The sequence below is a fragment of the Acanthochromis polyacanthus genome, chromosome 18, assembly GCF_021347895.1.
Source record: "Acanthochromis polyacanthus isolate Apoly-LR-REF ecotype Palm Island chromosome 18, KAUST_Apoly_ChrSc, whole genome shotgun sequence".
In the NCBI taxonomy this organism is placed as follows: domain Eukaryota; kingdom Metazoa; phylum Chordata; class Actinopteri; family Pomacentridae; genus Acanthochromis; species Acanthochromis polyacanthus.
In genome coordinates, this window is record NC_067130.1 from 11809329 (window position 1) to 11834834 (window position 25506).

The 25506-nt window shown below is 38.7% G+C and overlaps 2 protein-coding genes across 2 annotated transcripts; both read right to left on the reverse strand.

Moving 5' to 3' along the window:
* Nucleotides 1–9771: 9771 nt before the first annotated feature.
* On the reverse strand, nucleotides 9772–12610 carry rx3 (retinal homeobox gene 3). The gene is made up of 3 exons (XM_022221444.2): nucleotides 12173–12610; nucleotides 11602–11837; nucleotides 9772–10727 (listed from the first exon to the last, which is right to left on the reverse strand). The coding sequence occupies exons 1-3, from the start codon at nucleotides 12432–12434 to the stop codon at nucleotides 10278–10280; spliced, it is 948 nt and encodes a 315-aa protein (XP_022077136.2). The 5' UTR covers nucleotides 12435–12610; the 3' UTR covers nucleotides 9772–10277.
* A 3581-nt stretch (nucleotides 12611–16191) lies between these two features.
* cplx4a (complexin 4a) lies at nucleotides 16192–22313 on the reverse strand. Its single transcript, XM_022221447.2, has 3 exons — nucleotides 21979–22313; nucleotides 19968–20055; nucleotides 16192–17333 (listed from the first exon to the last, which is right to left on the reverse strand). The coding sequence occupies exons 1-3, from the start codon at nucleotides 22140–22142 to the stop codon at nucleotides 17106–17108; spliced, it is 480 nt and encodes a 159-aa protein (XP_022077139.1). The 5' UTR covers nucleotides 22143–22313; the 3' UTR covers nucleotides 16192–17105.
* Between the last annotated feature and the right edge of the window lie 3193 nt (nucleotides 22314–25506).

A 25506-nucleotide genomic window follows, 5' to 3' on the forward strand; every position in this document is an offset into this window, starting at 1 on the left:
GAGAAGAGGCTGAGGTTGCTCCCCACCCCTATCAGAGGCAAAGTCACATGACGTCACGTAGCCTCCATTCATGCTGGGAAGACGAGGAGCTGCTGAAGCTAGTCATCTCCTTTTCCTCATTCCACGATGACCTGCCTGAGATTATATCACATGAAAGCTGAACCTCAGCACTGGGGAAGATAAATCAATCAGCTTGTCTTATTAAACATTGCATTTTTTATATTTAGGTCATTTGATTATAAACTATCAAAGTACAATATGTGCATTAATATCATAATAGCATTTTTGGTTGAGATCTAAAAAAAACATTTAGTTTTGTGGAGCTCTAAAAAAAATAGTATGGACTGCTCATATTACCATGTGTAAGAAAAGGTAACAGATTTAAAATTGGTATGAGATGTACAGGTCTTTACACTGGCTTACAACCTGCCAACCATTGAAGTGAGGCAACCCTTCATCGCTAATCAGAGGTATATGTGAACACTGTTTGACAAGAAAAAGCAATAAAACATAAGAAAAGTCGTAAATAAAATCAATCAGCAACCTATGGGGCTTAAATGAGGCTTTTGCAATCGTGCCAAAACCAGCAGTTCTTTGAATGGCCACTTGAGGCTGGTTCCAAAAGTGAGTCAGTTTTCATTGACTCCTGTATTAAAATGTCCAACTTCACAGTAGAATAAACCTTTTCACAGGCCGATACAAAAAACAGTTTTGGTCTTTGTAGCTTTTCTCTCCATTCATGACAATTGTACAGGGGTGATTTTTTTATATCGAACTCACCTGCTTAAATTATATTAAGGCTTAAAGTTATGCATAATCAAAGGTGTGGCCAAATTCCATGACCCACATCTGGAGTGGACGGGAGTTGCTAATTTTTGGAATAACTGGGAGTTATGAGGAGCCATGCACTGTCAAGATGTGACCGCAACACCCACCAGAGTGACCATAAAACCAGTAACAACAGTAAAAACAGTAAGATCCAGATCCCCAAGCGGAAGCCATGAACTTAACCCCTTTTGTGTCCCTGGTTTACTGGTAAATTAGTAAGTAGGAATTCCCACTGTTTAACAAAACATAGAAGAAGTTCACAAAACTTTATTTTAAATTTCAGTTAATAAAACAAAAGAAGAAGAAAAATACCAAAATGTTAAGTTGATTTTGATGAAATGTGAATAGCACAAAGTACAGAAAACCTGGAATTATTCAGTACTAAAACATGGAGTATGAATATTTTACTGATAGCTTCAACTGATAACTAAGATAGAATCTGTGATATGTAAGATCATATTTCCGACCTGACATGGAGAATATGAAGGGAGAACTGGACTTTGAGGGGTTATCCTGTACACTATTGACATACAGAATTTACACTGGTTAAAGAATACAGCAAGGCTTCTTTAGAGCTCTATGATCTATCTGATCATTTACGTGTTCTGTCTCTTTCGCAGCACAAAATCAATTTGTCTCTTTGCTGTCATTGAGGTCTGTGATTGTCGAGCTGCCAGGTGATTCAGTGAAATCTTTGACAAACAGCAAAGACCTCATAATGGCAAACTGTCCATTTTAATTGACGCCTCCTCGGCTGAAAGGCCTCTCTTAAGTGCCTCTTTTTTGCTTTTCATAAAGCCAGTAATATTACCGTCATTACACCACCATCAGAACACTTAATGCATCATTTGAAAAGAACGATCTGTATCAGGATAGAAAACTAGAGCTGCAAGCAATTATAGCAGGGTCTGAGCAGCCTCATTCAGTTGAAACCCACACCTTTTGTCTACCCAAAGCAAGCTTCTTGGCAGATAACAAAACTATGGACTGTATATTAGGATTTAAGAATAGTTCATGAACACAAATTTCCTGAACAGCAGCTATGAAGCTCAGTGTGGTGGTTCTCTATTGCCTTCATGGCAGAGTCTGACTCTTGTTAACTCACAGCTACCTCAAAAATAAGCCGTACGATGTGTCTAAGTGTACCTGTCAACAAAACTAACACCACTCATAATGGTTCATAACCTTCAGCCTTAATACAGTTTAAACCGGTGAGTTCTAAGTTGTCAGGAATGGGTAAATTAGCTACAGAGACCACAGACCGGTGGCAACGGAAACAGGTCTTTATTTAAACAAAACTAACTAAACTAACACAGGAAGGAGAAAACAAGCCAGGAGATAAACCAAACCAAACCAAACCCAAGACTTGAACAAACTACGAACTAGACCTACAAAAACCCACAGCTCAACTACAAAAACCAAACGTGGAAAAACTAAACCAGGCTACTGAACAATTTACTTACTAAACCAGGGGAAACAGAACTAAGGGTGCAAAGCAGGCGGGCTCGGGGAATCTATGAGTTAGTGGCAGAACAAAAACTGGCAGACAGAAAGCTGGAACAAAACCCAAGTGGGGGAAAACCAGGATGGGGGAAACAGGAGAGTCCAAGGGGCTGAAGCAGACAAGGGGTTCACAGGGCTTGTTGTGGAGAGCAAAATCCAAGGGAGTCTTAGACGGCACATGAATCAATTATCCAGCGGGGTGTGAATGAATGAACATGGCTTAAATACCTGGAGGTGAGGTAGTGAGCAGGTGAGCTGAGTTCGCTGATTACTGCAGCTGACCTTCACTGCAGTAATCAGCAAGTAGCAGAGTGCAGGGAGAGCAGGAGGGCAAGTGACAGGGAGAGAGAGAGACATGAGGGAGAGGTGACAGACAGGGAGCCAAAAAGACAGGTCAAAACCGAAACAGATCAGGAAACAAGGAAGAAAGGAGGAAAAAGAGGAAGAAAGGGGGAAGAAGGGCAGGGGCTGGAGCAGGATCCTAACAACATTTGCTTTAAGCACCATTTGTTTTTCTTGCATACCTTTGTGGATACATAGACGTGGAATGCATCGATTTGCCTTTGAACAACCAAACTAACAACCACCACCATTTCAACCGACTATCTACTCTAAAGCAACATGTCTCAAACAAGACAGCAGAAGGACACAACAGATAAATTGACATTGTTTTTCATTTCTGATTTATTCTGGAATTTTATTACGTAAATTAGTGACTTTCCACCTAAATATGCATAGCAAAAATAACTGCTTTGTACACGAGCACATGAATTTATGGACGTATTTGTAGCAAGTATTTGGAAACCTCGAAGAAGTGTATGTAAAAAATAATCCTACAGATGCAGATTCAAGTTGACGATGCTTCTAAACGTCTATTTGGTTCGTTTCACTTTATAGTGAATCGAAAGAAGCCCTACTTTCAGTTTGTCTCCCTTTCCCTGCCTTTCTGTAAACGCTTGTCATTGCTTCTGAAATATTCATCATATCACACCACTTAATGCATCATTTGAAAAGAATTCTTAATATGACTAGAAAATAAAAGGGCTTTATTTTCACAGCCTGGTAATAGAAGGGGACTTTTAGCATGACATTACTTTTGTTGTTCTGTCTGTAGCCGTGTATGAAATATACCACATTAACCTGAAGAAAATTCTAATATCACAGTTATTATATCATGCACTAATAGGAATCTTTTTTGCAACGTGAAGAGAACAATAAAACATAATTAAATTGCAAAGATGAGCTATAAATGGCAGTAAAATGAGCGGTTTCATGCCCCATGCCATCATGTGCTCTCTGGTCCTTACACATTGCACGTGTAATAAAGCAACTCGTATCACGGCACGTGACTCATCACTGAGACGGTGAATCCTCCTTAAATTCACCCCACAGTGCCATCTACTGTCTCTGCTCCCAACAAAGACTAAACGTGGAGCATGCAGTGTTTCACATTTGCAGCTGTTGTTCTTTTCAGTGGATTGTTTTAAAGTTTTGAGCAGCAGGAATCTTGGGAAAGAACATTTTATCTACTTGAACATCGGTAGTAGAGCTTTCAAAGTTCACTGTATTTAGTTAGAATTTATAATTGCTACCTTGCTTTCAGAGGAATTACATTTATCCTAATTGTAATGTCTGAAATTAAAAAAGTGGTCTCTTACGCAGGCGACCAAGGCCATTCAATCAGACATGAGTGGCTGTTAGTGGACTCATGAACCAAATAAAACCTCTTTAGCCTCTCAGTGTGTGGTAAGTTCGTATTTCAATTGCGTGGTGTGTCTAATTTTACTCTTTTGTTTCATTAAGGGTAAAAATGTTAATAAACTGACTCAGAGTTTCGCATTTGAGTGGTGCATTTACATAGTTAGGGTATTTAATGGTTTCTCAGGACATTTTCTTGGTACATGAACTTGTTGTTTCTCATAAAAATAAAACCAACAAGTATTTCAGATGGCACTGTGCTGTGTGTGTTACCTGTTGTTGCCCTTTGAGCATAGGTGAGTCATCCTCTTCTGTTAAGGTCAGCCTTGGACGAGGACATGATACGTTGCGGGTCAGATACACTCTCTAATATCCTGCTGGGATGTGTGTTTGGGGTTGCGAATACCCCGAGGAAACCTTTTGCCTTTTCAGCGCAAAATGTTACTTAACTGTGCGGACTCCTTATCTGTCCTCATCTATTCTCTCCGTCCGGCAATCTGTGTGTCAATATCGTCCTGAAAGGGGTCAGTCAAGTATGAGAATTTCACACAGGCACCGGTGTGGGCGCCTCGCTGTGTCTGAGGACTGTTTAATTCACATTGTTGACCTTTCCAGAGGCATACGTGCTCTGTAATAAGCTGTGTTGATAAATGATATGGACAAACTGGCACATGTTGCTTTGTCAAACTAAGCACACAGCAGGCGTCATCTGCAGCAAAAAATATTCACCATCATCATCGTTGTTTCTCGCTTTTACGTAATTTCTTTTGCTCCGTGATGTTCATGAGGTAACTTGATGTTACTTGATGGTACTTGTACCTACTTGTAGTTAAAAGGGTACAAGTAGGTGCACAGCAGGGATATATTAAATCACATGTTTCAGTCTTAGAATAACGTACATCATTATTGGTGAATAAGCTGTAGATATTCTTAGTGAATGAATGAAACACTGAATTGTAGTTACTGTTTAGAAGTAATTTAATATTCTTATTCAATTACTATACTTAGGAACAGTGTACAGGTAATGAAATGACAGCTCTTTTTTTGCAGCTGAGAGTTTTTTTTTAACAAATAAAAAAGCTTCACCTTACCTCAGAGCTGAGAACATGTACTCTTTAAACCTTCAATGTTGACAGATTTCCATCATTAAAGATATGAATTCTTTCTCTACACGTGGAGTGTTTTTTTATTTAAGTCAACATGTAGGGAGTCCATACTTTCACAAATTCAAAAGGGCTCCATATTTCTGTTGTCGAGCTATAATAGCAAAGAAACTTGTGTAAGCAGAAATCTCAGGAGTCAGTGTGGTTTTAACAAGTGGCCCATCATTTGCACCATTATTCACATTTTATATCCTTACTGAAGAAAAAATGCCTGCTTTTATTTCATGTGAACATATTTTTGCACCTTCATGCAGCCCCTTCAGGCGATCCAGACCATCCAGGTTAGAAAACATTACATGTGTGTATAATAACATTTTGAAAAAGAAGGAACATTCAGAATTTTGATACTTACATTTCTGACAATACACCTATCCTTTTGGTTTGAATGCATCAAATGCAACTTTATTTATGGGCAAGTGGCTATGACAAGCCTTTTGCTGTTGTTGTTGTTGTTGTGAACATTACCCAGCTGCAACCGAGCTAAACCTGACAGATTTGATAAAACTATACCTAAATACTGAAGTAGTAACTGTTCTAAGTTGCTCCAAATGCCTCTAAGCTCAAATTTAGTTGAATAAAAATGTGTTTCCTAACTTTATGCGTAACATACGAACTAGTTCCATAGTAGGACTAAAGGCATTACTAGCTGACATCCCTTATGTCTGACTTCTGCTATCAAGTTTATTAAATTGTTTTTTTCCCCTGGTCATTAATCCATGAAAATAATCCCTTTTCTGCTTTAAAATGGCTTTAATTCTACCTGGTGACCTCCTACCTCTTTCTCCATCAACCCCACCAGCTTTCTCCAAATGAATCACCTAGAACCCGACTCAAACACTAAAAATATTCTGTAAACCACGCTGATGAATAATGATACAGTAAATCCCCACCTCACAAGTTGACAAGTTTGGTTTCTTATATGTTCCGATGTATAAAACCCCAGAAGGTTAAATCTGTGGTTTTGAGTCATCAGTATGCTGCAGTTTCAAGGTGGAAATTCTTATCAGTGGTGTTTACTGTTTATTTCACTCATGATGAATAAATGAACGTTCTAATCAGATAAAACACTTGACTTTTACTTTAGATGGTGTTCAGAACTAGCCAGTTAACTTCAGATGTGGAGCCTGCTACTCAATCCTCGTTGAGGCGATAGTGATGGGAAGGATATGGAACCAGCTGGCGGTTGAATTAGTTTTTTTAACTATCCTATCTATGATGAAAAGCCAAATTTCTTACCTTCCTAACACATCAATGTGGTGTTTCATGAGTAAATTAAGCAGTCAGTATCATGGCTGAGGATCTCCACCTGTAGTCTACTGATGACAGTCTCAAAAAGGTTGACAAAGCTGAGGGAAAAAAACCTGTCAACTTGCAGGGATTGGGAAATAGTAAAACATATTATTGTGTAGGCCCGAATACAGTGTTTGAGTTTTGGATAAGCTGGTGTGCTCCAGATGCACCACCTGGGGAAGGGTGGGGTGGGCAAGGACTTCATCCATCTGCACATTTGCAGGGGATTGTTTTCATAAAGAAAGCTTGCAAATATCATCACCTTACTAAAATAATGGCCAGTGTCATTTTTTTTAAATAAAAAATATTTTGTTTTTTTTCCCTCAATCATCTCCTCATGATGCTGGACACTTCTGGTAAAATTGCTTACATCCTCAGTTGAATAGATCAGACAGTTCTACCCCTGTAGTATAATGGCCTGGGTGGTTGAGGTTTTTGCGTTTTCTGAAAAACATGAAAAAATGACCGAGGGTACTATTTTAAATGGTGTTGCTATGTAACTTTGAAGAGATGAATTTTTAGAGATAGGGACGAATAGTACAATTTCTTTCTTTCTTTCTTTCTTTCTTTCTGTTTTTAACTTATTTAGTTTTCCATTTATGTTTCCATTTTTTCCCTTCGTGCTTGCAGAAACCGATCACGCTGGAGTGACGCTGACACTTCATACAATTACGCCGAGCAATCTCTGAGCAAACAGCGGCGATCACTAATTACAGAGTACAGACGATCATTTGTCATCATCACTTTCTCGTTGTGAGTCCTTTTAAAACCAGCCGCTGACGCACAGCTGTATCAGGAGGAGCGTTGAACTTTGCGCGCTTCTATGAAAGGCGTCGGGAGTGGGAACTTCTGCAAGTCTGCAACTGGACTCAACCCGCTTCCAGCCCAATTTTAAAAAAAATGGTGGAGATCTTCTGAAGTTAGATAGATTAACTGCAACTTTATATACGCTGTTTTAGATCAGACATTTTCTCCGAGAGCATGGGCGGAGTGTGTTTATGTTGTTCATGGACTTGCAGACCAGTGTGGCCACTTTTCATTCTGCTGGCTGCATTCACCTGTGTGCTGCACTGCTCAGAGAGTCCTGTAGCTGTGGCTGGAAAGGTCTATCCACGAGGGAATCACTGGGCAGTAGGTAAGAGGAACTTCACATTTTATTACATTTGGAAGGAATAAGAAAATAGCATTGCATGTATTGTGTTTGTTGCATGATTAATCAGTGTAAAAATATCAAAAATCATTGAAATCTTGCATGCAAAATAGATCTGTTGCTCTTTGAAGCAAATATTTATTTACTTTTTATGTATATTTGTAATAATTACAATAATTATGTGTCACTTCAGACAACTCTTTGGTTTGTTATTGTGACAAATTGGTATGTTTTTTTTAATGTATTTCTCTTTCTGAGCTGCTGCTAGAATTAGCTGTTTGATGGAAGGCATATGCTGAATTCATTGAACTCTTTTCCAAATATCCATCCCCTCATGAACGTGTTTGACTTGCAGTTTAATTACACATTGTGGCCTTTAGATGTTGGTTAATTCACAAACAGATCCATCACTGCATCCCATTGTGTCGTCAGGTCATCTGATGGGAAAGAAGAGCATCGGGAGCCTTCTTGAGCTCCAGAAGGCAAACCAGGACAGCGACCAGCTCACTCCCCCACAAACAGCCAAGAGGCTCCCAGAACTGGAGCGATACGAGCATCTGATGGAGGCTCTGCTGCATCCAAAGAACCAAAAACAGACGAAACAGCTGCACACTGCAGACAGTTTGCGCCACAGCAGCTGGAGAGAAGAGGACAGAGAAAAGTATCTCAGAAAGGTCAGTCTGGGGATTTTACCTCCTTGCTTACCCTTCAATTGTTACAACAAATCCTGATCACATCTTCTGTTTTTAATCACTGCTTTATAGATGTCACACATGCTTCTTCTGGATTGGAAACGGCAAGACAACTCCACCTGAGTGCAGGATGGACTAAAAAAAAATGTAATCGTTATTTAATTTTAACTGCCTCTGTAATTACATATGCACACTGTTTAATTGTTGTGCTGTAAGTTGATGCTGGAAACCCAATACAAGTTTATTTTATCAGTAACTCCACATTTTTTTAATGTATATCATGCACCATTTTGATTACTGACAAAGTTGTTACATAATGAGATCCTAAATAAATTTCATATTGTGATAACTGCATTGTGGATGTCAAATCATGCTTTTCACACCACAACTGTTTTATATTTAGCACATGCTCAGCGTTTTTAAATATTAATTTGAACCACTAGATGGCGCACAATATCAATTTCAGAAGCATCTCCTGTTTCTGTGTCACGTTTTGAGTAATTTATCAGTATGGCGGAGTGTAAAATGGTGATATAATCATGGTTACAGATGAAAACAGATCATCAGAGCACTTTATAATTGGGACACACTTGTCACATACTGGTACAAACAGACAAACACACCTCAGTGTCTGTCTGTTCAGGACGGTTGGATTCATGATGAGCACCACTGTTATTAGCCCTCGGGGGCCGCACACAGTAGGAAATGCTAATTGAAACAATTTAGTTACACACATCTTTCTCTTAAAGCCAGAGGAAAGTTTTCACTCCAGCTCTCTTTGCTCATTTGTCACGGATGATTGGTGGACAATGGAGGTACAAGCCACTTTCACCCCCATTATGAGTCTAATCCCAGGAGCAAATGGGATAAAGTTTACAGGAGTTAATGAGGAGGAAATAAGTGGGTTGAGGAACTCATTGTCTAAAATGGAAAGAGGAAGTCTGGCAGTTTAAGCCTCTTCTTTTTAACACGCCCACCATGTTTATTAATGCCACTTTAAATGAAAGGATTAAACGGTGGCATGAAACTTTATCCTAGATTTTTTGTTCAAAATTGACATTTATAGTAATGTAGAGTTTTGACAGCTTTTGCAAATTCATTTCATGATGAAACAACAAAATAATTCTCAAAATCCGAAAACTGAAAATCAACCTGTTTGCTCTTCCTGAGTGATGCCTTTTTTTCTATCTCCAACCCTGGCACTCATCTACCACCAGGGGGTGCTATGTTCAGCTTTTTCCATTTGAATATGCAGATTTCCCATGTACTGCAGCTTAATCCTAAAGATTTTTTTCAGATAAATGTGATATTAGATCAGCTGCAAGTAAATGATGCCATTCTGCTGTAATCCCCTTCACACAACAGTCATTCCTAATGTTGACATGCAATTTATTCTGCTCTTTTCATTCCGTGTCTCAGTTGTGACAAATTTTCAAGTAGTCACAGGTGTGTTAATGTATTTCTACATATACCGTTTATTGTATAGAGAAAATATTCACATTCAATACATCTTTTGTAATGAGGACCAAGAAGCAAAACCAGCAGGGAATCCACATGAATAGTGCTCCATTCACAAAAGTAAAATAAACACATAACTGGTATGAATGGATTCTGTGTTTGTTATGACGGCAACATAACAGTGGATAAAAATGGAACTGGGGTGACTGAATGTACAATCGTAGAGTAAAAGCAATTTACAGTGACAGTAAAGGAGAAGGAAAACACCCGAAAATGATGAGTCATGATTCAGTAGTTTCATATTTTACAGCAGATTCACAGTTTGAGTCACATATCTTTAGAAAGTCACTCATGAAGACGCCTGAAATCCTGGAGAGCAGCTGGAGATGTCCCTCTTTAAACCTTCCAACAGAATACAATCCTGTCAGGATGAAGATGAAGATTCAGCACCGTTTATTCCGGGCCTTGACGTCCATTTTAAACCTTCACTGAGCATCACCAAGTTTTCCCAATAGACTGAATGTGTTCCTTGGCCTTCATCCTCAGTGAAGCAATACTGGAGTTCCTGGGATCAGCTGAGCACTGGTAAGCCGGAGGTGGGGGGCACATGGAGCCGATGTGGGGCAGGTGAGGGCCGTGTCCCAGGGCCTGGGAGTTGAGGAAGGAGGCCGGCAAAGAGGAGGGCATGGAAGGGGGAGGAGAAGGGGTGTAAGTGCCCGTGAGGCCCTGAGAGCTGCTGATGAAGCCGGGGAGCGACTGCAGGGAGGTGGAGGAGGTGATGGGCCCGGAGAGCCAGGGGTCCAGCTGCAGCCCCGAGCCCAGGGAGCTGCCGGGGGACCGGCTGAAGGACAGCAGGGAGGAGGGGGAGGTGTCCTGGAGCTTGATGGAGCTCACCTCCAGCTTCTCCTGCCGACGCCACTTGGCCCGCCGGTTCTGAAACCATACCTGAGGAGAAAGAGGAGAGATTTTATTCTCAAGTGAATATTTGTTTATGGAAAAAATCTGTCCTATACATCAACTTGGCAGGTCAAATAAAATGCACACAAAAGAAAGAAAGAAAGAATATTTTTGAGGCTAAAAACAATCACAAAAACACACTACAGCTGCTTTAGTGTTACGTAAAGCATACCACTGTATAAAAAACTGAAATAAAGAAGGAGAGAGCATAATAAAAAAGATTGTAGCCATTTTTCAAGCACTTTTCATTAATTTAAATCTCTAAAATTAATAATAAGATGCAAATGTAAACTGATTGAAATTTTTTTAAGGAAATTGATAGAGCTTCTGATGTTCTTTTTGTTGTTGTTGTAATATTTAACTTTTTACTTAAATATTGGAACAAAGCAAATGAATTTTTTTCTACATTTTGTAAAGAAATTCAAATTATGTTTCCCATTGACAAAATTCAAATACAGAACACAACAATATATTTACTTTTGTTCCGTAGTTTTAATTCCCTCTGAAGTAAATCTTGCACTTTCTGCACAAATTACTTTATAAACTGTGGATTTGTATGTGAGAATAACAGACTTCCACAATTGTCTTCCAGTTTATTTATAGGTGATTCATGATCAAATAATTTGAGCAAAATATTATGATGTTTCACTTAACGTGTAAATGCGGCTTCAATTTAAATAAAATAAATGGAACTTTAAATCTAAAGCAACCTTTAATTTTATTTTTGAATGTATCTTTTGGAGATAACTCACGCTGCCTTATATATAAGCTGCCATCCTTACTGTTTTGATCTTTAGGCCCAATATAATAGCAAATAAATAAATAAATAAATCAGGCAGCTGCTGATGTTTTAGGGACTCACCTGCACTCGGACCTCCGGCAGGTTGACCTTCAGGGCCAGCTCCTCTCTGCTGTACACGTCCGGGTAGTGGGACTTCTCGAAGGCTCTCTCCAGTTCGTGCAGCTGGAAGGTTGTGAACGTGGTTCGGTTCCGGCGGTGTTTCTTCTTCTGGCTCTCGTCGTCAGACAGTTTTCCGTCTCTGTCCGGTGAGTCCGGACACACCGAGGCTTCCCCGGTGCTGCTGCCGCAACACACACCTGCGGAGAGGAGAGACGGTGTGAGGATTCCACAGAAAAGACCGATTTTAACTTTTTAACACGAAATTTTGACAAATTTAATAATAACAACTTCTGTGAATAAAATTCTGCTTCAGTTTATTAAGCAACTCTACTTTTCCCACCGTAGCTTTTTGGATAATTTGTTAAAATATTGGGCAATTTTTCAAGACTATACAGTTTATAACTTACGTTTAAAGTTTTAGATGATCTAAAAATGTAAAACTACACACAATATTTATTGTGTTTTTGTTTTGTTTTTGCACTTAAATCGTCTGATTTGACACTAAATTGGAATAAAAACTGAATCTACTCACTGTCACATATTTCTGAGTAGTGGCTCTTCTTGATTTGGTTCACTATTACATTCCCGTTGCGCTCAGCATCTTTCACCAGAACTTTTTCTGCCATGCTGTAGGAGGCTGACTTGTGGAAGATGGTGTCCTCCTTAAATCCCAGAATGGCCTCGATGCTGTGGACTGTGGATGGGTTGCTGCCGGGGCTCTGGACGGAGCGTGCGGAGGGAGACATGCGCTCATCCATCATCATCACTTGGGAAGTTGAGCCAAGAAGCCACATTTGTTGGTAAAGTCCAGGCGGGAAAAAAGTCAAAACGACACAAACACACTTCTCCCTTTACTTTTTGCTGCGTTTCTTCAGTGTTTTTCTTGTCCAAGCCAAATGTCGTGCCGGGGTCCAGGGATGGTGCCAAAGTTGCGCGCAGGACGCACGGCAGTATCTTGCTCAGTGGTTCTGGAGCATCTTCGGAGGCGGGTTTTAAAGTAGTGCCTGGCCGTAAAACTCCCCCCACCCTGCTCATGAGGCACCCCCACGGCACGTCAGAGAGGGGGACGTCCCGGTGGATTTGGCCTCTGCTGGATTTAGGGGTAACTCGTGCGCCCTTGCAGTCAGCAGCCTCCACACCCTCCCTAAACTCCTCCCCATTTCAAGTGCATCAGTCAGTGCAGACTCTAAACCTACTTACATAAATCTTAAAACCATCTTTCCACTCTTCCAGATGTCATGTCCATGTCTGTGCAAAAAAAAGAGGAAGATTAGGCCCACAGATTAAGGTACAACAAAATCATAATTACAAGATTTCTGGTCAGGACAGGGATTGCAAGATGGCAGCTTAATATTTAATCAAAGCGTCAAGATATTGTTGCCAAAATGCATAGACATTTCCTTTGGTTGAAGGGTTATTTTGCTGCATTGACCTAAAGGAAAAATCATGCACCTCCTGACATGAGTTCAGTGAAGTCAATACTTTAATGGGCTGATTAGAATAAATCAAATCCTATAATTCATAAATCAGTTTCCTTTTTAACCATACGTGTTGAGTCAAAGAGGTTAACAAAGACCAAACAATAACAATTTTGTGCTATAGCCACTTAACGGCAAACAAAGATCGACAGAAGTGTGGTAATCCTGCTTAAGGGGATTACATTATTTCACTCAAAAGAGTTAAAACCCCTAAAACTATTTAGCTTTTCCTAATTAAGGAAGGTGACCTTATCCTTTGTTTGCCTAAAAGAGGAAGGGGGGCAAACGGACAGACAGATGACCACAGAACTTTGCTTTAATTAACACCAAGAACTTAAAGCAAAACTTACATTTTTTTGCGTACTATGAGAATGGTTTATGACCCATACACAGCACATGATAACACGAACAAGTTACAACATGAAACGCCTGCTCATGTTGATTTGAACATTTTTAAATCACCAAAAGAAGCACTAACCTTTAAGCAATGTATGAACCTGGAAGAAGGCTGCAGGACTCACAAATTTGTCTGTATTAGTGAGCTGGACTATCTGCAATCTGCATGTAAGCAGCAGTTTTGTGAAACAGGGTCCTGGTTCTTAAGGTTCTTGACAAATATTCTTTGAGTTTGCACTGATTTGGCATTATTGTTAAAATATCAGCTGCGTTAGGACCTGTTTCTTTCTCATTAGCTCAGCACTTAGCTGCCCTTGACAGTTGCATTCACACAGACTTGGGGGAGGTATCAGCACCAGCATCATACAAGAAGTAACTTTCAGAGTCAACAAAAATGCAGATATGAAGAAGAAGAAAAAAAGATTGCACGCTTCTCAAACTTCTCTGAAAATATTTGCAGGCAAATTTGACTCACCTGTTCTAATGTCTGCAAATCGTTTTGTGTAACATTAAAGGCTTTTTGTATTTCATAGTACGATTTTCCAGGAGCAGCTGGTGCTTAGGAGCATAAGCACTGCCCTGACCTGCATGACCCCCAGTGGACATCAGATCTGAGGCTCATATTTTGGCAAATTGACTGAACAGCTAAAGTAACTAAAACTAATTTTGACAAATCAGGTTTAAAACGCTGCCAGATCTGGTGCAACATGTTTGACATCAAAGTCAAACTCTTCATTTTCAAAAGGCAGGACTGACACATTTTTCCTGTGTTGAAGGCAGGTGTAGTAACTGAGGTTTCAAAAGGGAGGACTATGTTGGGTTAACGGTCTGTAGCAGAGTTTTGACAGATAGTCTGTACTCAAGCTAATGTCAACATAGGGATCAACTAATCTGTGAAACAGTTTTTTTCTACACTAAAACAAGTGAAGTCAAACCATCATGCTGTTTTTCTGGACACATGTGAAAGAGCTTCCTCGAATGGTAAGAACTGAATACAAACTAGAACTGAAAAGGATAGCAGACAAAGACTGGCAGGTGTAACAATGGACCTAGGCTAAAAGAAGATTTTGAAAACTGCTAGGCTGTGTATTATATCATGCGGCCTATAGCAGTTGATGCTCTTTCACATCAACTTTAAACCTGTGCGCACTTCATACAAAATACAATAAATACAAAGGTGGATAATTTTAAATTAGAGGCTGAAACTTAAAATGAACAGTTTAATTTTTTGTGAATTTTGCTTGCTTGCCAAGAGAGAATAAGAGGACAACAGATACCACTCACAGATATGAGGCTATAGCTATTAGCTAATTAGCTTACCTTAGCATTAAACCTGGAAAGGCCTGCAAACAGCTGCAATGACTCAAAAGTGACACAAAAACAACAATTTCAGGGCTTTATGTTGTTTTGTATATTCCTTGCCTGGACATAGCACTGTTTTGGCCATAAAAAAACAAACAAGATATTAACAATTCTGTAAACTAGTGATCTGTATAGGCAGTGAGCCAGGTTAGCTCACTACAGGGTAGCAGTTTCACCTTGTTTCCATTGTTGGTGCTAAGCTAAGCTAACGGTGACAGGCTATATCCTCATATTTCTGATATTGTTTGAGAGTGACATCAGTGTACTCATTAAAATCTTGGTAAGAAAGCTGGTTTCTTTAAGCTAATAATATTAACTGTTTCTTCACTCGGCTAAAAAATATCACTTGTGAATCTGTTACTTTTAGTAGCTATTTTAATTATTTACCTATTGCTTTAATTAAGCTATTTTACACATTCATTCATTTTTGGCTATCTATTTTACTTATTTATTATCACTAGCTAACTATTTCAACATTTAACATCTTTCTGTTTGTATATTTATGACCCCAGTCTTAAATATAAATTAATATTTTAACTCATTGATATTCATGCACAGGCATCTTAAAACTTGGAAAATTTTGTTGGATTAATGAGAGTCGGCATATTTTGTTCTGTAGTTGAGATGAATATGATAGACTTGTGTAACTTGAAACTTGAAGAGCAATATATTATTGTAAGCCTTTAGTTTGTCATCTGATATTGTCATCTGTGACGAAAGACAGACCCAGAGAGAGAGAGAGAGAGAGAGAGAGAGAGAGAGAGAGAGAGAGAGAGGGCACTGACGATAACCTTGACTGTGCTGATCCTATTAGATGTAATCTCCAGACTTGACAAATCCACAGCCGTTTACACTTGGGTTCATGTGAAACTCTAAATGCTGTTGCTGCTTGTCCCCCCCACCCCTGTTCTGCTGTGCTTAATCATTGGTAACAGTTTGGATAATGCCCAATTAAATTAAGACGTGTTCCTCTTACTCATTGCATTAGCCCTGATTCAGGTAGATTGGATTAATTGTTACTTAATCTTAAATATTTAATGGCTGTACAACAGAATGCCTGTGTGACTGACCATTTTAAGCCACTCAGGATTTGAAATGAGTAATCCATAAAGCCCCATAGCAAATGTAACTTTTCTAAGTCAAAGAAAAAGAAGAAGAAAAAGCTAAACCAAAACCAGGAGCGATCGTCGATAGTTTTAAATAATATTTTTTTAAACAGAGAGTTTAATAAAGACATTTGTGTAAAACCTACATACGGCTGACAGATAAGGAAATTCCACCTTTAGGAATAAATCTTCACAAACTGGCACATTGCTTGTATTCAATATACATCTTTATTGGAGCGATACATTTGTTTTCTCAGCACGAAGTACCTCCAAATATGTCATCACTGCTTATGTACAATGTTTGGATTTTATTCTGCATTTTCAAATCAGGATTTGTGCAAATCTGCAAATGTCTCTGCAAATGTTTCAGGCTCGATAGCTTTGATCACAGATAAAATGATGTATGTCAAAACGTATGAAGATCACCAAGAAAAAAATACAACCTAAATGTCATTATTAATTCAAAGACCACATAGAAACATACCAAAAGGAAAAGTGAAATACTCAGACAGGACTGGTTTACTATAAGCAAGTCTTGATATATTGTTATTTAATTGACTGAAAAACACACTTTCACACACCAATCTGCCTCATTTTTTGACAAACAGAAAAAGTGAACATTATATTACAAATTGATAAGAGTTTTAAAATTTATTGTGGCCTGTGACAATAAAATTGATATGAGAAGGAATACTTTGTGGAGACGGTTCACAGAGAATCCCTTTTCTACAGCATTCATCTAAAAACAAAGAAACAAACAAACAAACCGACAAACAAAAAATAAAAACAATAATGGGGGTGAAATGGGGCATCCATTTAAGTATTTTCATTTTATTAGAATGTGAAGTTGTAAATTATTACCCAATTCAATAGGGAAATCCTTAGTGAATGCAAACTGGAAATGATCAGGTTTAATTTTTTATTACATATCGGTGAAGTGTTTTTAGTGCTTATAATAAAAGTAAATATTTTGCTTGTGTTTTAATAATGTAACTAAACCTCAGGCTTTTTAACACAGCTTGGCCTGGAGATTCCCGGAAAGTGGTGAAATAGATTTTTCTTGTCTTCTCTCTTCTTTTTCTTCTTCTTCATTCTTCAAACACATCTTCCATCTCTGGCCATTTTACATGACAGAGCACTTCTCCTCTGCTTTGCTCTTCAGCTCGGTAACCGTGGCCGAGGCCTTCTCCTTCAGCTGGTCCATGTCCATGTTCTGCAAGTTTTGAATCTGGCCCATGAGGGAATCTTTGCCCTCCTCCTCCGTGGCGTCCTCGTCCACCATCTTGAGCAGCTCCTCGGGGACGTCCACGTCGTCGCCGGCCATCTCAATCATGTTCTCATCCTGCTCGCTCTGAAGATGACAACATCGAGGCAGAGAACAAGGTCAGAACCCAGAAACGTAGATTTAGGACAGTAGAGGTCGGTGTAATAAATCTGATTACTGCACTTAAAGCTCCAATTGGAAAAAAAACCCAAAACATTAATTAGCTTTTAATATAATTTCCCCTTAGTATTATCCAAGTATATTTGTGCACCTAAGAATCTTCATAAATACTATAACAAACAGATTTTTCTGTGTACACAGCTTTGTAGCAGTTTTGTTTATAAGATGTTAAACAGGTGGAGACATCGGATGTTTCCTGCCTCCTCTAGTATTAGTTGAACGGTTCCAAATGGTGCTGCATAAATACCATACAGGATGATGTCAATTTTTTGTTTTTCCTGAGTGGAACAAAGACTCTATGTTTACATACAGTGGCATTGAGTTATTGCTTGCAGAAGTAAACAGCGTGCATGCTGACTTAAAGGCTTTCTACAGGATTAACATGTTGCCTTGCTGCCTGGTTTCCAAAACATTTCTGCTTCCACTGTCAGATTGACACACATCTATCATATCTCTCCATATATTGACCTTGGTTAATCCAAGAACATTTCACAAACCTTCAAGGTATGTAAATCTAAAAAAAAAGAAAAATCTGCTGATCATTTATTGACTAATTATATCTTCCTCTTTTGATTTTACACCTTTTAAACTTCATTGACTACACTTGTCAGGTTTTGAATTCACATTACAAGCAAACAAAGGTGCAAACAGGACGACAAGTGAGTAGATGAACTCTGGGACACGTCTTAATCCACATTCAAGTAGCTGCACTCGAGGATATTCCTGCTGTCCATGTTTTCTACATTTAGTAAAGCAGTCTCTGCTTGTTTTATTGTCACCACCACACTTTAAGTGTCACCGTGTTATAAAAATGCTAAATTTGAAGCCTTTTCAGCAAGTTAAATCTAATCACTTACTATCTTGAATAGTCATGCATAGACACTGTACTGTGACTACTTTAAACTTCAATCTGTGGGATTATCTCAAACCTGCTTTAGCCCTTCCTCTCAGATAGTCTAAAGATATCATCTATAGTGTTGCACGAGACCCTAATTCCATTAGATGAACAGCACCAACTTCCTGTTTCCATTCATACTGCATACTTGTTCCATTACAAATATAGTTTTTCTGACTCACACTGGTATCTTGTATGTGTTCTCAACCACCTATCCATTAAAACAGAAGAATCAGCACAATAGGATCCCTTTGGCTTTCTTATTGCGACTGAAAATCAATTCAAAATGCAAGTGTCAGCTCTAATAAAGATACATTGGTGTTTGTCATGTGTTCCCTTTCAAACTGACGCGCAAAGTAAACCTCATTTGGAAGGAATAATTAGATTTATACGTATTGCTTCTTGCCATTGTCCTCATCACCTTTGTGTAGTTTCAGTTTAAAAGAAAAACAGTGAAAAGAAATGCACCCATTGTTTAAAAGAGAAAACTGAACAATAGTGTGTCTGTTGTAGAAGACCAATAGAAACGGCTCCAGCAGCCAAGGTCATCACTGCATTCAGACTAAGAAAAGTCACGATAATTGAAAGTCGGTAATAAAATTTGATTTCTGATTTTCACCATAAAACAGATCCATTTCATCACAAGGATATGTAGTTTTACATTTGGTTACTACATTTGCTCACTGGATTAGAAATCTCTCTACTGGTCTTCATCTTTAAACAGTTTAAATAGAATCCCTACATACCTTTTGTGCTCCTTCCATTATCGTTTATTTTTCCTTTAGGACTCCTTTGAAATCCTGGAAGTGCTCAGTCTACATCCACTAAGATGCTGCTGTTTCTTAAAACCAGTTCACACTGCCTGTTGCTCCCTAATGAGCCTGGGACACCTGCTCAGTGGCATTTGGCTTTGTAAGACTCAAGGTGCAATATGGGAAGCAGGACACTGGTTGAGTGTCTTTCCCACTAATCTACTGTCATGACCTCCGCCTCCTGTTGTTTAGGCTGCGGCAGCCAAGAACTGCTGTTAGATTAAGTTAGCCACGACTAACCATGAAGCAGCTATTTCCACCTGCGCAGGCAGGACACTTAGCTCAGTCATCACACTCTAATTCTTTCTGTCACTGGGAAGTAAAGCCATTTAATAAAGCACTACCAGCTATGATCAGCAGTTCATATTATGAGACTAAAAAATGCAGCATAAAATCTAATTTAAAACAAAATAAAACTCAGACAAGACAAGTATATAAACATCCAATAAATGCTTCATTATAGCGTAGCTGTTAGCAGATATAAGTGCTTATTAATGTACTTGTTAAACAGTGTAACCCCGTCTGAGGTCCCCCATTGATAGATTATTGCTGAAGAAATTGAATCATTTTTTTAAATGATAATTAACATGCGTCCATATGTTTGTTTACAACTGCATTACAGTGTGCTGCAGACCACTTATTGAATATATGCATAATGCTTATAAAAGCTAAATATAGGCTAAATATACATTTTAAAGTGAAATGCTACCCTGATAAAAATGAACTGAAAGTGAATCATTATGTCTTTGTACGATGGAGTTTGTTTATGTGTAGTAATCATTTAAATTTTAACTTTACAAAGGTAAAGCTCTGTTTACGTGTTTAAGTGTTTACCTTCGGCAGCCTGTATTTTTCTCTGAGGCAAACCCTGAGTGTTGCCCTTTCTGCCTTCTTGTGTAAGAAATCTGCATCTCTCTCCATCCTGAAAGAGACAAAAAATATATTATTTGTACAGTAACAAATATTTGATGGACACAAAACAGTTACAGATTAGTTATAATCAAAATGTCGGTGAAACACTAGAGTGCAAGAAAACACCAAAATACCAAGAACATGGACTGGTCTTAGGTTCATTTGTGTTTGTCATTCGTCACTAATACACATACATATATACTGGCTCACGCAAGTCATAATTTATTAAAAATTATAACAAGAATAACAGATTAAAATTATTTATCAACTTATTTACATTAAAATCTGTATTTTAAACACCTATGCCTATGTTGTTGCTGACAATGTTTTGTAGCTGAATTGAAGAGATTCTAATATAAACAGCTACAATTACATGTGATACAGATCAATAAACTTTTTAGCCATATTTAATGATCTTTTTTTTCATTTTCCACTGTTATTTTGCTAGTGTGCCACAAACATGCAATGTGCAATCTGTGGGTTTGTGCTTGATATTTACCAATTTACCAATTTAATGTCAGTTGCACCATAATTATAATAATAAAATACAAACTACAAACTCCGGCTGCATCTATGTGAAATCAGACAATTGATATCATCAATATGTAAATCGCAAAACAATACTGATGTTTTGTTCCTATCGGAGTGTTCTGATTTTGAAGCATCGTTCCAAATGATCAAAGGTGATTGATCGCTGTTTTCCAGTTACTTGCTCTTTGTGAGACGCTGCACATTCCTACATTTTCAGGATCACATACTTTCCCTCAGCCAATTACAGATGGGATTATTAGGTCAGACTGAGTCAAGCAGATTTGAAATCAAGCCAAGACGCCACAAGTTGAACTGTAGTAAAAACAACAACACACTCTGTTCTTTTGAACAAATGCCCGTTTGTTAAAATGTTCTTGACAGCCAAACAGATTTTACAGACGTTTGGACAGCTTTTTAGGAGGAGCATATTACCTTTCATGTCCTTTCTTATTAGCTCACATCACATGTCTGTGTTGGTCACAGTTTGTTGTTACGGACCTGAATCCATTACTAGACACATGCAGTTAAAGATAATGTGGCCATTTCATGTCATCTTTTAAAATAAATTAGTCCTCAAATATGGGAGTAGAGAGGCAGGATTAATCTTGTTATGTAATTCAGAATGAATAGATTTGCTTTGTGCTGCAAAATCTGCTCTGTTTAAAAAATGTCAAATGTCCGGATTTAACAAATTGTCGAATAAAAATGTTATTTTAATTGAATTTAGGACGAGTAAACCACAATGTCAATCAACTGTATCGTTAAAATGCTTACTTTAGTGAAAAGAGGTGGAATGGTAGTGTAAGGTTTTTACACTCCAATAAAATATGTCAAACAGATATTCAATTTGAAATCAGATAATACTGACAATAAAATACTTCTAAGAACACTTGTATATGTAATAGGAGGTAGGCTAACTGTCAATAAAACTGTCATTTTGCACTTGTATATTCAGCTGGATTCAAAACTATACAGACACTCAAAATGTTAGCAAAAACTATTCTTGATGCAGACGCAGATGAGAGATTATAAGAGCTTATTGATCCAGGTCCAGTATGACATTTAGCCTCAGTGGATTACTATGTAGAACATATCAAAAAAGAGAGAAAAGATCCTGCATTTCCAACGATAGTGGTCGCTTTGCTGTGACCTTCAGCAACAGATGGATCTCTTAAAAACACGGGTTGCGCACTGTAAACTCATAAAAATTACAAACAAATATTTTATCCAGCAAGTTTAGACCATGAAGTTAAGTGTTGATATAAATAGGGACAAGAGTGAGAGAATGTGATGAAACAGAAAACACTTTGTCAAGGTCAGATTGCACAGCCTGCAGCCATCGTGTTTCCGATGGGCCGGTGGCATCAATTCAAAATGGAGTACTTTCCGTGCTGCTACTTACTTCTCCTCCACCAACTGTTTTTGGTACTCTTCATACTCCTCTCGTGTCATCCCTGCTGCTTTGGCTGGATCTGAAGGGGTGGCCTCCTCTTCTTTGTCACCTCCACCACCAAGACCCATTCCTGACAGGGGGTTCCCAATCATGCTCTTGATCAAAAAAGCCATCTTGAGTTGTGTGACTGTTTAGGATGTGGATGTTTTTTGTAGATAAAAAAAAAAACGATGCTGCTCCCCTTTTGGTGCCCTTCGCTTTGGCTTCCTATAGCTGTCAAATCCAGTGGTAGCTCTCTAGCTAACCTGCTGCTTGTCTATGGAGCCAAGGACACACTGACGATAAGCAACAGACACAAACAGACACACACACTTAAACACACACACACGTTTTGCCTCGGCCATAATCTGGATTTAATCCTCCCTGCTCCACTATGCTAAGAGGCAGATGGCCTGTTTTCTCTCTATTTTTAAATCATGCAGACCTTTGTGGATATATTTTTTCATCATTTTGACACTTGGTGCTTTCTTTGGCAAAACTCAGTGCAGTGCTGATTAAAAAATGCTTTTGGAGCTTGTTGTCCTCAGTTTGTGACTACACATATGTTGCTTCCACCCACTCTTGCTTAATCATATTAGTAAAGTAGGGTTCGGCCCGTGTGCAGCTTATACTGCTGAGACCAAGCAGCGTAGAGAGAGAGAGAGGAGCAGGATTACAATCCTGTTTATCCCCGTGAAGCCTTCCTTCATGCAGTGCTATTGTTCAGTGGGAGGATGGTTGACAGGAGGATGAGAGATGGGGAGGAGACAACTCTCATTTCATTTCACTGTCACTCCATCGTATCTTTAAGCCTGGAACCTGTAGATTATTCCAGTTTATGAGCATTTAAACATTCCAGAAATGCTTTTTGTAACTAAACATGCCCTCAAATCTAAAATGCATGTTTCTCCTCTCTTTTAGATTATTCAGTAACATTGAAATGGACTGCAGAGATTGTTGTAACTATTTTCTTTTTCACTTTTATTTAAAAGTACACGCATGCAGCAACATGCTCACCCATCAGCCAGAACAATAAAGAAGCCTGACTAATATTGTGTTGTTCCACCTAGTGCCACCAAAACAGGTTTTACTTTCCAAGGTTTGGACACCGCAGAGTTGTGAGCAGGGAACAAGATGCTAGCAGCAGATCCTATAAGACCTGTAAGCTACAAGTTAGGACCTTCATGGATCTGATTTGTTTTCCTACCAATATTTGGTTGGGTTGGATAGTGATCTGGAGAATTTGGAGACGAGGTCAACACCTAAAAGTCTTTATCATGTTCTTTAAACTTTTTACAGTGTGATAGGGCATAATATGCTTCTGGAAGAGGCCACTGCTATCAGGTAATACTACCATGGAGTAGGCTATGTGATCTGCACCAATGTTTAGGTCGGTGATACATAACAGAGCAACATTACATGAATGCCGCAACCAAAGGTTTTCCAGCATTACATAGTAGAAAACATCATACTGCCCACACCAGCTCATCTTCTTCCCATACTGCATCGTGCTTCCGTCCCTTCTCCAGAAGATTGATGGTCATGATGAAAAAAACAACTTCATCAGACCAAAAAACCTTCTTCTATTCCTACAAAAGAGAATGAAGCAACGAACCGCAATGTACTGTGTTTGACGCCTTGCCAGCTTTAAAGATAATTAAGATTCAAAGATATCAACCATATGTGCTACACTACAGTATGTCCTCTGTAGGATCAGACCAGCCTTCAGGGCCTTGGGGCACCTGTGACTCTATCACCAGTTCACTGCTCGTCTTTTCTGGGACCACTACTGTATACGACCCCCAAAGCCTGCAGTTCTGGAGAGACTACACCTAGTTGTGTAACTATCACAATTTTGCCCCTGTCAAAGTTGCTCAGAATCTTTGTTTTGTCCACATTTATTGCCTCCTGCACATCAACTTCAAGAACTGACTGTTGACTTGCTGCTAATGCGTCACTGCAATGACGTTTTATTCACTGTCCGTGGGATTATTGTTGAGGCTGATCAGTGTGGTTACGTGGTGCTCTTGTCAGTCTCTTGGACGGTTCAATCTGTGATCTTGTAAAGCAGGTTGTAGGAGCCATAAATGAATTGTTGTTTTATTGTAAGGTTAAATGGCATATTAATTGCTGTTTGGTTACAATACTATTTTGTGATTATATTGAATGGACTAATAGCGGGTCACATGCATATGGGCGGGGATGTTTAAGTGAATATATTCACCTGTTCACCTGTCTTGACATTTATCATTGTTTGGGAAGGGGTGAGCTGGGTTGTTGTTGACCGCTATTTTTGTTTGATTGCTTTGATTACTTTATTATTTTGTACACATTATGATGAGCTGATTATCTTTTTTCTTTGATGAAAGGTTAAATTTATTCATTGCAAATCTCAGTGGATTCTTTGTTCACGCGTCAGACACACAGTCTCTCAACGACTCGTGTTCGTTTAAGTCTCTACACATGTACGCTACTTACTTTATCTGCACAACATTGAGCTACAGGACTGATAAGTCTTACGTGCACAAGAGACTCAACAATTGTCAGATTTCCAATGAGTTTGCTCTGTGAACTTCAGCTGCATCATACAGACATATGAAAGAACCCGTAATGTAACAATGTGCAGTTGTCAGCTTCAGAAATCTTTGATAAGCTTTCAGTGTAGTCCAGTATTTTGATACCACTGTCTTTTATATACATTCATGCTTTCAAGAAGAAAAACTGGTAGTCCTCCAACTTTTCCCATACATGCTTCAAGAAATTGACATTTGTGATTTTATAAAAACAGCAGAAAAGTCTTATGCATTTTTTTTTCTTCAAAATTTCACCTGAAAAAGTATCTCTAAATTTGGTCAGTAACAGCTGCAAAATGACTTTTTGTCCTTGTCACCAGGTGAGGCAAAGGGCAAAGTGACATTACAAAGACACCAATGCCTTGTCTTCCAGTTTTCATGAAAGCAGTTGGGAAGTGGATGAAAATTTTAAGCTTTTTTTCTGGTGGAGAGAGTTCTCCACCATTTTTCATGAAATTTCACCAGGAAATTGTTGTGTAACCTTGTCAGACAAACAGCACTGGTTACATACCTCCGTTGTGGTGAGTGTGTAATGAGTTGAACCTAATCTAGAAATCGTGGACTACAACTCTGCCAAATTTGACACCACAGGAATGCAGCATAACAAATGCTACATCCATTTTAGTCATAATAGTGTTAGATGGCATTTTTAGCGGATGCCACACTTGGCAACCTTTGTTAAAAGATGCTGTTTTTTTCTAAAACATAGAGCCTGATCCTGATATGAGGACCTCCAGGATGAATAGTAATAAGTCTGGTGATCTATTAATATTTTACCTAGCACCATACTATAAACAGTATTTTACTCTGACCAATCGTGAAGCTCAGGATAAATGCTAAACTAATGGCATCTTAGGCAGCTCTAGTTGTTATTGAGTCTATTGGAACTGGGAAATGCTTGCATTCTAATTTTGCACTTTTTTGT